Source organism: Zootoca vivipara, chromosome Z1 (genome assembly GCF_965207765.1).
Source record: "Zootoca vivipara chromosome Z1, rZooViv2.hap1.1, whole genome shotgun sequence".
NCBI lineage: Eukaryota > Metazoa > Chordata > Lepidosauria > Squamata > Lacertidae > Zootoca > Zootoca vivipara.
This window is the reverse complement of record NC_142583.1, coordinates 33,971,678-33,983,786: the sequence shown is the minus strand read 5'-3', so window position 1 is coordinate 33,983,786 and position 12,109 is coordinate 33,971,678. Positions and strand designations below refer to the sequence as shown.

Below are 12,109 nucleotides of genomic sequence, written 5' to 3'. Positions count from 1 at the left end.
GGGGTTGGTGCGGTTGTGAGGGGTCTTCTTTGCCCCTCCGGAAAAGAGTTACGCACCCCCCTCCCCTCCCGGCGGGCCGCGTGCGGACTAGGGAGCGCCATTGTAGCCTGCGTCTCCCTGTCGCATCTTGCAGCCGTTCGGGCTTATTAAGCCTTGCATTCTAAGGAATTTTGCTGGCGTTTGCTGCCACCTGGTGGTGGCTGCTATTTTTGCTGCCTGACTTTCTCGGCTTACATAGGGGACCTGAGCTGTTGCCATCGTGTGGCGGTCCGGCCTCATTACAGCCTATTGATTAAATTAATTCTTTTACAGTTTTTTATTCTTATTCCTTTTTTGTTGCTTTTGCTCCTCGCTTGTGTTTGGTATTGTTTTAGTTGGGAAGTTACTTAATTATTTGTTGTTGTCCGTTATTTATATTATAAATTTTATTGGAATTTTAAATTTGAAATTTGAAATTTGAATTTGAAATTTGAATTGAATTTTTTTCTTCTTCTTCTTCTTTCCCTGATGTTGTTGGGATTATTGACATCAGTTAGTGGGAAAAAATTTAAGTAATTTTAATTTAATTTCTTTGCTGTCCTTTTGAATTTGGGATGGCACCAAAGCGTGTTGTGACGCAAGTGGAGGTTCATGTGCCACCGAAGAGGGTCATTCGTGGGCCTTCTCAGGCCTTACGTTCACCGAGGCCTTCGGGCACGGTGGACCGTGTCCAATCCTTTGTTACGAGTTTGGCGAATGACCCTCGGGCTTTGGCTACTTTTGAATCCAGTTTGGATGGCATCATGCGGCGGGCCACTTCTCGGCGTGGCCCGCGTCCCTTAGCCCCCCCTGCTGAGTCAGTCTCCACCCAGTTATCAATAGGTTCTAACCTGGAGGATGATATAGTTCAACCTTCGGGTGTGTTGTTCCCGGTTTCGCAGCCTTCTCGTATTCCGGTGCCATCCATCTCCTTGGCCAGCCCACGGGCGGAAAGGGTTCTCCCGCAGCCAAGGGTAAGGGGTTCTAGGATTCCAGTTCCTTCACATGTTTCTTCTCTTCCTGCTGTCTCAGGTACTTCCAACCAGGATCGGGGGTCCGATCTGTCTGCTGAAGATGGTCGCCCTGAGCCGGCGAGAGTGGTGTCGAGGAAGAGGGGTCGGGGTAGGTCCCGCAAGACCCGGGTGGTACCTCAAGCCGCAGATCAACGCACACCTTCTTCCGCGACGGCTGTGATTCCAGGTATGTGGCCTCAGGTTCTGGATTTGGAGTCTTCTGAGGAAGACAACCTCCCTGTGCCCGCGAGAGTGTCTTCTGGGGGAAAACGTCGTCACAGGGGCTGTTGTGGGCACCGTTCAAAGCGTAGCAGGAGAGATACTTCTTCCTCCTGCTCTGACTCGTCTTCGTCCGTTTCGGACGATGACTCTGATGATGCACCTGGCTTGTATTGGGGATTTGGTGAAGGGGCTGGGGGTCTCCCTCGGTGGGCGTGGCGCAGGCGTGCCAACGCTCACCGTGCCAAATATGGTGCCCCCCTTGAATATTTGGATGGTGCCCCCGTCCCTGAGATTATGGTGTCCACCAATAAGGCCAAAGATATTATTCCGGGTTCGCACTTGTCTTCTAAAATACGAAATAGGATTTTGGGGGGTCGTTATGTTGATATTTTTAAGCTGGCCCCCCCGGAAGAGGATAGGGATGATCAGGACAAAGCGGCTTCTTCTAAGGGGAAGCGGTCTGGTTTGCCGAAAGTTGAGAGGACTTTCGAACGATGGCTTGACTGCTTTCAGGTATTTGCTGCTGTTGTTGCTGCAGCTTATCCTAAGCGAGCACTTCATTTGATTGTGTATCAATCCATCGTTCGTCTGGCTTTTACTATGGCCGGCGAAACTGCGGCGATTTCATATGACAGGAAATTCAGAATCCGGGCCAACCGGATCCCGTCGGCCAGGTGGGATCGCAGAGATTTGGATGTTTGGTCCACTTGTGTGGCACCACACATTAAGAAAAGACCTTCTGACATGCAGAAGTCGAAATTGCCGGTTTTTAAGAATGATCGCAGACTCTGCTGCTGGGCCTTTAATAAAGGGGTCTGCCGGCGCCCTTCTTATAAATTTCCTCATGTCTGTGAGAAATGCGGTGGAACACACCCCATTTCTTCCTGCTTTCGGGTCGATCGGCCCTTTCGTGGGGGAAAGGGGGGTGCTCAGCAGGTCGCTCGGGCGCCCCCCTCTCAACCCGCAGTCGCTTCCTCTTCTAAGTAATGATCTGTTTTCGTTGGCTTTTACCCCTGTCCGTCTGGTACCCCTTCTTCGTTGGCTTCAACGTTACCCTAATAAAGAGGCGGCTTCCTATTTGCGGGAAGGATTTTCCCAGGGCTTCCGGATTCCAGTAGCCTCGTCTCCCGTTGCGCGGAATCCTGCCAATCAGAAGTCTGTGCGGGAGTTGCCGGAGGTGGCTCGGAAGAAGATCGAGAAGGAAATTGCTTTAGGGCGCATTGCTGGCCCTTTCGCGACTCCTCCGCTTTCCGGGCTACACCTTTCGCCCCTTGGGATTATTCCTAAGAAGGCCCCTGGGGAATTTCGTTTAATCCATAACTTGTCCCACCCCAGGGGTACTTCGGTGAATGACATGATTCCAGAGGATCTTTGTTCGGTGAACTATGCTTCCCTGGATCATGCCATCAAATTGATCCGGTCTTTTGGTAAGGGTGCGCTTTTGGCGAAATGCGATATTGAATCGGCCTTTCGCCTCTTGCCTATCCACCCTCGGGATTTTTGGTTATTGGGTTTTAAGTTTGAGGGCGCCTATTATTTTGATAAGGCTATGCCCATGGGCTGCTCTGTAGCCTGTGCGGCTTTTGAAACATTCAGTACCTTCCTGGATTGGGCGCTACGGGTTAAGTCGGGACTAAGGGGTGTTACCCATTATCTCGATGACTTCCTGTTGGTTTCGGGGCCTGAGTCAGGGGGCTGCTTGGCCCTCTTACAAGCTTTTTCGGCTCTCACCAATGAGCTGGGGGTCCCGCTGGCGGCTAACAAGACCAAGGGCCCGACTACTCAGTTGGTCTATTTGGGCATCCTTTTGGATACCGTTGCTCAGACATCAAGTTTGCCAGGTGATAAGATTGACAAGTTGCGTCAGGTCATTGAGGAAGTTCTTCCCCTGCGCAAGTTGACTTTGCGACAATTGCAATCCCTGCTGGGCCACTTAAATTTTGCATGCAGGGTGGTGTCCCCGGGGCGACCTTTTTGCTCGCGCCTGTCCAGGCTTACGGCCGGTCTTCGTGCTCCTTACCATCATGTTCGCCTTCCATCTGAGGTGAAGGAGGATCTCAGGAATTGGTTGATATTCCTGAGTGAATTCAACGGGGTATCGTTGTGGCAGGACACTTTGAACCTGCAGAGCGATTTCCAGGTTCACTCAGATGCGGCGGGGTCCTTGGGTTTCGGAGTTTATTGGAAGGGGAGGTGGTGCGCGAAGCCTTGGCCGGCCGCTTGGCAAGGGGAAGCTATTACTCGTGACCTGACCTTTTTAGAATTTTTTCCCATCGCGGTGGCGGTTCATTTATGGGTTAATGAGTTCAGGGATTGTCGAGTCTGTTTTTGGACTGACAACCAAGCAGTAGTAAGTGTTTTGGCGAAGCAGTCGTCGCGTTCTCCCCTGGTATCGGCACTCCTAAGGGCATTTGTTCTTCACTGTTTACGTTTTAATATTATGTTTTCAGCACGTTTTGTTCCAGGCCTTTCGAACGACATTGCTGATGCTCTGTCCCGTTTGCAGATGGAACGGTTCAGATCCTTGGCTCCAGAGGCGCAGGAAATGCCGGAATATTTCCCGGACCATCTTTGGTCCCTTGGCAGCATTTAGTTCTCCAAGGCGTGGCCGCGTCGGTGGCTCCATCCACCCTCAGGTCTTATGGGAAAGCGTGGGAGGATTTCCTGGCCTTTAGCAAGCGGGTTCAGGCAGGGGACATGGGGACGCCCCCGTCCACAGCGCAGGTTCTTCAGTACCTGGCACATCTTTTTGAACAAGGTAGGGCCCCTCGGACCCTGCAGTTACACGCGGCTGCCATTTCCTTTTTTGCTAGGTTGTTTTTCTCGAGGGATCCCTGCTCGGACTTTATCGTTCGCAAGGCGATGTTGGGTTGGGCTAGACTTTGCCCGGCTCGGTCGCCTGCTCGACGCCCAATTACTTTTGATCTTTTGTCCCGGATGCGAGCTCAATTGCGTCGCATTTGTTGGACTAAATACGAAGCGAGGCTTTTTTCAGCGGCCTTTTCAGTAGCATTCTTCGGGGCCCTTAGGGTGGGTGAATTAGTAGTGGAGGCGCACGGGCATTCAGGATCCAGGGGGTTGTTGTTAGGGGACGTGACTTTGTCACCCTCCGAGGTGGTCCTCTCGATACGTAATTCGAAAACTGATCAGCTGGGTAGAGGTGCCATAGTGCGGCTCCCCGCAACGGGCGAGTCTGGTCCTTGTCCGGTAAAGGACGTTGCGAAATATTTAGCACTGCGACCGCCAGGAGCCGCCCCCTTTTTTGTTCATGCGGACGCCTCACCTTTAGGTAGACATCAGTTTGCTAGGGTTATGCGTAAAGCACTAGCAGCCTGTGGTCAGGCGCCTCTTTTATACGCCCCTCATTCTTTTCGTATAGGGGCGGCAACAACAGCGGCTCATTGGGGTTTGTCGGCAGATCGGATCCAGAATTTGGGGCGCTGGAAATCAGCGGCGTACAAAGGTTATGTGCGTAAATGATTCGGATTTGTGTTTAATTTCATGTTTGTTTCCTAGGTTTTTCGCCCGTTCGGATTTGGATAATCGGGCACAGCATTGTGCACTGGGCCTCCCGCAGAGCTTTGGAGTCGGGCCTTGGTTCCAGTTTCGGTCTTCCGGCTCGGGTGCAGGTGTTCTGGCTATCCAGGAGAGGGATGCGGTGGCGGGAATGTCTCCCGTTGATTTGCGAGCAATTGCACGTTTATGGACTCCCCTCGGCAATTGTGCTGCAGCTGGGGGAAAACGATTTGCCCGCCACGGACTGTCGCACATTGAGAACTGCTATATGTTGCGATGTTCGCACCCTACATGCAATGTTTCCACATACACAATTTATTTGGTCTCGCCTGTTGCAGAGGCGGGCGTGGCGGGGGAGCCGCTCTCCGGCAGCCACCGAACGAGCCAGGAGACGGGTGGATTGGGCGGTCGCTACTCTGATCAGGGAGTTGGGAGGCTTGGTTATTGATCATCCACGGATTTCGTATCATGCTGCCCAGGTTTTCTGTCCGGATGGGGTTCATCTTTCCGCACTGGGTTACGATTTGTGGTTGGCAGCTGTTCGAGGCTGTTTGCAGTTTTGGTTGGGTCTGTGAGTGGTTTCGGCGGTTGAGCCTTCGGCTCTGGTGGCGGTTAGGCATTGGTTATGTTGTTTGTATTAAGGGTCTTAAAGATTAGTTGGCCCCAAGTTATGCCTGAGTGGTGGGGAAATCCTGGTCAGGAATACAGTGGCTCTATGCTGTGTCCGTAACCCCTAGGTAGGGGCCAGGACGGCATATTGAAGCCTCTGGGAGCCTGAAGGGAGAGGGGAGAGTTCTGTACACCCGGTCCCCGTCTCTCCCTGTGGGGATTTCCCCGTGTTGACAAGGCAAGTTTTTATTCTATTATTAGTTCTGTCCTTAGGTGACAGTTGGGAACCAATGCCTACGCAACCACTCACACATTGTTTTGGATTTAATAAAGTTGTGGCCAAATTCATGCCAAAAACCATTAAACTTAATTCTGTGTGCGTTATTTAAGGGTGGTTTGGGGACCTCCACACGCAACTGAGGAAATTCTTCACATGCCTGCCATTGTTGTGTATAATGCAAGAAAAACATTGTTTTTTTGCTCTGGACCAGAAGTTCAAGCATGCACATAAATAGCCAGAGCTAGTTATTGTGTGTACAATATAATATTAATTGTCAAGGAAACAGCATTTTTTCAAATCCTTCCACTGATTTTATCATAGAACTTTTCCCCCCCTCGCTTTTAGATAGAAAGTCTCTAAAATCTCATCATTCATTACATTTTAACAATTGCCCCCCCTGTTTTTTTAATCCTTCAGCATGGGTTTCATTTCGATCACTTAAACAAAAAAGCAGAACACTTAAGCCTGTGTTGCAACTTCATAACATTGTGAGTTTCCTTGTTCCTGCCACCGGCAGCCAAGGCTGTGGAGGCAAGTGTGAGAGAACACAAAGTGATGACTTCATAATGTGGATTAAAATTCATATATGTCTTCCCATATACATAAAAATATGAGGGCATCATGTGTCTCCAAAGGAAACTGACAGCACAATTCTATGCATGGCTACTCAAAAGTCCTATGGAATTATTGCACAAATCAGCCCGTATTGCTTAGAACTGGGGAACTAGGATACGAGTGTATGCAAAGTTAATTATATGTCACAATTTCAGTTGCCTTTGATTATTAGTTTATGGAAATTAATAGGGTATATATTTTTTTAAAAAAATTCTTGCATAAGGCCCTATGTTATTTTATTCCATTGCTTGAACAATTCCTTGGGCCTTTGGTTGTACTTTTATAATTCAATAGCAGACCTCTTCTCTTCCCCTTAGGGTGTCCCTGCTACATATATCATACATTAACTTTTCCTAATCTAGGTGGCTGGGGAAAGAGAGAGAATATCTCTTCACCTTTTTATACAACATCCAGAGCAAGCAAAGGCACGAAGGCTGCAAACTCAGTTTTCCAAAGATCCGCCTTCCTTCAAAGAAGCTTCAAAGAAACAGAACCCATCAAAACTAACCAGTGGTGGTATTGCAAGTCCATCTGTCCAATCCAATTAACTTTTCAGCCACATTTTTTACCAACAGGAGGCCCAAATTAAAAAATGTATCTAGTCTTTCCTTTTTAAAGCCAGGAATATAAAAATGAAGCCAGCTGTTGAAACTTGGAAGCTCTGTACTGTATGCAGCAATTTCTTCAAATATTAAGTGCATGCAGAAATTCTGCTGGGCTTCACAATTTATCCCTTTTAGATCTAGGGCAAAGGCACACAGACCATTTTCTGGTTAGGTGCTGGGTTTTGCAGGTTAATCCAGGACAGTAATGATGATGTCTGATTCTTAGCAGCTTCTCAGTAGCTTATAAAAAAACTTTGTTCAGTCCTCATCAATGGCTTGGAATAATACAACCCCAAAAGGCTTCCAGCTAGCATAAAGAAGCAGATTGCACTGGCTACCAATTAGTTTCCGGTCCCAAGTCAAAGTGTTGTTTTTGACCTATAAAGCCTTAAACAGCTCAGGACCGCAACACCTCAAGAACCGCCTCTTTCCATTTGAAACTACCTAGACCCTGAGATCATCTTCTGAGGCCCTTCTTTGTGTGCCTCCCCCTCAAGAGGTCCAGAGGGTGGCAACATGAGAACGAGCCTTCTTTGCAATGGCTCCCCATCTGTGGAATGCTCTCCCCAGGGGAATGCGCCTGGCGCCTTCATTATACACCTTTAGGCACCAGGCAAAAACATTCCTTTTTTAACCAGGCCTTTGGTTGATCTGATTTACATCCTATGCCCTTTTAAAATGTGGTGTTTTGGGGGGGCTATTGGGTTGTTTTTTATTTTTATTATGTATTTTGGGGTTTTATATCCTGATTGTATTCTGTGAACCGCCTTGAGTCCCCCAGGTATAGGGCAGTATATAAATTCAATAAATAAATAAATAAATAGATCTTGTGATCTTCCCCCTGTGCTGCTATGAGACTGAAATGGCTAGAAACACATGAATTCTGAGCGATCATGGTTTGGTGCCTGTGGAACAGCAGTGAAAAGACCTCTGGTTGGTGCGAAAACTCCAGCTCAATCCATGCCAAATTAGTCACAACAAATCTGCTGTTAAGATAAAGAAATGAACCTCATTTGTGACCATTTTAAGACTGATTTAAATTAGCAGCAGGAATAATTATTCCTGGATAGTACTCCACAAACTTTCTCACAACTTGATTGTAATTCTATATTTCTCCCCATGCTTTTCTCCTCCTGGTGTGTGAGCTTCTCCAGACTATCGATTAAAAACAAAATAATCATATAGCTATTGCCCTGGATCCAGGCAGTGACTTTCCTTAAGGTAGTGCTTCTGTGGGAGAGATCACATTTTCTTTGCATTCAAAGACTGCAAAATATAATCCTGGCGCAGTATATTCATTATTCTCTTCCTCCTTATAATTCTATAGCATTGCCAAGCCCAGACTCTAGAAGAAGTCAGTCTCCAACTCAGGAGGATGGCAACAAATCATGCCTCTTAATGAAAGGTTGGTTTGGGACCCATTGCCTTCCAATTGTCATTGATTTTCTTAGGATGAAAGGGCATTTTAAAAAAACAAGCAGCAGCTTGCAAGCAGACCCAAGAAGTCCAAATGGCATTCTGCAATAATAATGCCTCCCTGTTATTGCTGCCCTGTGAAATGATGCATTTAAATTCCCATTCAGCTACTTGGCAGGAGGGCGTTGTCAAAATAAGTTTCACCTAACAGGAAGCCCCTGTTCAGAAGTCAGCCCAGTGTAAAGCAGCATTATTACGGAATGTTTTCCACCTGAGTTCTGGCATTCATCACTTAGGTCCATATTGTATTTGTCAAGTCACTGGAAATCTATGCTATTTGGCGTCTCAGGCTCTTGGAATTGCAACTGACGGATCAGCCACTTTTTCAGCTTGTACTGTTGTTGCTTTAAAGAAAAGTTTACCATGTTTACAAACCACAGGTCAGGTATAATGGGTCTCAAAGCAGAAATTATTATTTATTAAGGAATTAGAAGATTTCGGTTTAAGGGTGCTTTCAAATAGATGCTTATTGTGGGCAGGGCCAGGCCAAGACATTTTGGCACCTGAGGCAGACCCCGAAATGGTGTCCCCCTCCCCTCCAGAGAAGAACGGGTGAGGGGAAATCTTCCATCTGCTTGCTTTCCAATACGATCTGTGCACCATATTAATCCCCCCTCTGGCAGTACATTAAAATTACTTGCATTACTGAAAATTCATTATTTTATTCCATTTAAAAAAACCAAAAAAACTTAAAAGCAAACGCTGAGGTACCTACTTTTTCTGATTCCTCCCGCTATTCTGTCCATTTCTCCACCTATAGGTTTCAAGTTTACGATGATGTTTTCTAGAGACCTTAAATTGTCCACAAAGCACATTGCAGAGCTGTTTCCTGGTAACAAAAAGAAGCATTTCACACCATCATTTATTGCTATAAATGCATCGCCCCCAAGGATGAGTTTTGTAAAAGGGATTTCAATGCCACAACTATGGCTCGCAAAATATGTGGGTACCAAATTCAGAACAGCATCCAGTATTTCCAGTTCTGCCATCCCTTCCATGAAAATTAAAAAACAACACTAATTATAGGAGAGCACAACTCAGCTAAGGTATCATATTTTCTGGAGGGTTTTATTGACCAATGTGACTGTTGCATCCTTCAGGTGTAACATATATGCTTCTATAATTTTTTCTGACTTTTATGTGTTAATATGTTCAGTGTAATCCCCGGGTGATAAATTTTAAAAGCCTTATTAAAATAAATAATCTAGCAGGTAGTGTAATTTTAATGCAAGTTTAAATCATTGTTTTATAAGTTCTTCTGTGCCCTCTAGCAATCTGCCTTGGTGATATATGTGTGCATTCCTGAAACATGCCACTGACCGAAATTGTTTCTCTGCTATAAACCTTGCCTATCTTTCATCAAAACAAGGAAACTCTAACCGGCATAATTCAGTTTGTGCTCAAGGGACATACAGTACTGGACATCTAGAATGCCTGGCTAATCAATTCACATACAATCTCTCACTTGACAGTGATGGAAAACTAAACTAATCTGGCTTGTTTTTACAAACTTAACATTGGCCAGATTTTCTCCTAAAAATATGCCTGTAGGCATAAGCATTATCACTTAAATAACAAGTTGTTATTGAAGACTTTTGACATGTAGATAACACAATTCCATTATATCATTCAGCTATATTTTATGGCTGAAGCATAACCAGCATGTGATCCCATCTGATTTTTAAACATATGCCTGTGATACCTCAGTAATTAGAGTTTAAGACTTATTCAAAGCCCTACCCATGGTTAACACCAAACATATAAGCAGGAAACAGGGCTACATCAAATAGCCCCACCAGAGAATGCAGATGACCAAAGGGCTTCCACACAATCTGGAACCCCAATCACTCAGGGCTCCCGATTGCATGGAAGCCTGTACCTGTAGCAGCTCCCCGCTTCAGATGTTTGCATTAAACAGGTGAATGTCAGGGATAAGGGCTCTCAACACAGACCTGTGTCTCTCTCATGTCCAAACAGGGCTTAAATATGGTTCCACCAAATACAATTCTGTGCAGGCAAGTGATAATGAATGAGTGCATATTCCATTAAGAGGCACCCTCACAAATTGAAAAGGTGGCATGCTTTTCTCTCTCTGGTCCCAGGGGGGTTTCCGTACTTCAAAGTCCTTGCTGAACAAAGTCCACATGCAGTAGCTTACAAGTTTTCCAAGTCTTCTCAGATAAGCTCTTCTCAGAGTGTTCAGATAACTTCACAGTTTCCCCATTAGTGGGTTAGGACAACTGAAGATAATGCCAATGTATTCACATCTGGCAACCAATGTGCCCCTTTGGTTTCAGATAGTACATGGCTAGAAACCCTGGGACACAAATTTTCATGACCCTCTAGCAGCTGTGGTGGCTCATTTACCAGAAGTAATGTATTTAGTGTTAACTCTGGAAGTTTATACTCAACACAGACCAAACTAAGCCACCTAGGAGGCTTTTTTGCAATAAGATAATTTTAGAAAATGAACGGTATATATCACAATTCTGGTGGTATGATGTAAACTGCCCCCTAGTTAATACAGGGTAGGAGTTTCTTGCCTTTAACTGTTGCTAGAGCTCCCTGTGGTTACTTAAATCAACACAATCAGCAGAGGAATGCCTTGACTTTTGGCTGACAATGAAGCCATTTAACCAGCAAAGAATTTTTGACACAGTACATTTTGTGATAGCATCAGGCTGATTGCTCAAATGACCCAATCTTTCTGTACAGTTGAGTTCAGCTGGATTCACTTTAAATGTTCTGTACAACCCAGGCCAATATGTCCTGTTGCAGAGACAGGAAATTATTTGTCCCAAATATTAGATATACTGAAACAAGGGTGGACAAAAAAGGCATACATTATGCATGCTGTAATAACCAGGACTGTTGCCAAAACAAGTTCCCAAGGAAATTATCTACATTACATTGGCGAGAAGGCAATATCCCCACAAGTCTTCACAATAGTTTCTATTATTAACATTAATAAAACAATTTAAGTGTTTCATATTCTGCGGATTCATCGTCATGGTTATTTCCCCTCTTCTCCTGCCTACCCAAAGTAAGTTGTTTCTTCTCTCTATATTAAAAAAAAAGTTAAATGGAATAATTTAAGTTCTCAAGAAAGTAGACATTTACAACAGAATGTGCGAGAGGGTTCAGAGCAAACCACGTATACCAGTTTTGGTTTGGACTTCTGACCTGTGATTGTTCACAAAATATGAGAGATTTATAATTGCATAAGCTTTCCTCTTGTTTTATACACTGAAATGATTGTTTACTGTTCAATCCATTACAATCCTAGATTTCCCTAGTTTCTGTTTGCCCGTGCAAATATATGCCAAATTTACCCGTTCCTCTGTTGTGTCCCTCAGGAAGGGCTCCATGTCTTCTTCCGAAGAAAACTCCTCCCTCTGGGGCATGACACAAAGGGAATTAAGGCATCACAAACAACATCAACTGATACTTATCTCAAGCCTTGAACAGTAAAAAAATTTTTGAAATTGTGGCATTTTGTGCTGGAATCATCAGTCTTATTAAAAAAAATTAAAAATGAAACTACTCCATTCTGCAAGAAAGGCTTCAGTTTTATTTGTCTCTTAATGACATAATTTGATGTGAAAGCTTCACTGCAATAGCACTTTTCTATAGCTTACTATAGCAGAGATCTTAGGTTGGAATCCTATTGCTCTTCATGTGGAGTGTCTTATCTGAATTGATATATAACAGCTGAGAAATTTCGTTGTTCCCGCAAGGAGACAATAAAGATTTCT

General features: G+C 45.3%; 1 protein-coding gene and 1 long non-coding RNA gene across 2 annotated transcripts in view; one reads left to right on the top strand and one right to left on the bottom strand.

Moving 5' to 3' along the window:
- LOC148687328 (uncharacterized) overlaps window positions 1-12,109 on the bottom strand; it is a 48,250-nt gene that overhangs the window by 29,917 nt on the left and 6,224 nt on the right. The window contains exons 2-3 of the long non-coding RNA XR_015947886.1: window positions 11,687-11,749; window positions 9,070-9,183 (exon numbers count right to left, since the gene is read on the bottom strand). This is a non-coding gene — a long non-coding RNA (uncharacterized LOC148687328). The remainder of the gene's footprint in view (window positions 1-9,069; window positions 9,184-11,686; window positions 11,750-12,109) is intronic.
- Window positions 11,268-12,109, top strand: part of RXFP1 (relaxin family peptide receptor 1) — a 54,062-nt gene continuing 53,220 nt past the window's right edge. The window contains exon 1 of the mRNA XM_088661072.1: window positions 11,268-11,397. Within this exon, the coding sequence (XP_088517198.1) occupies window positions 11,364-11,397 (34 nt within the window). The 5' untranslated portion in view covers window positions 11,268-11,363. The remainder of the gene's footprint in view (window positions 11,398-12,109) is intronic.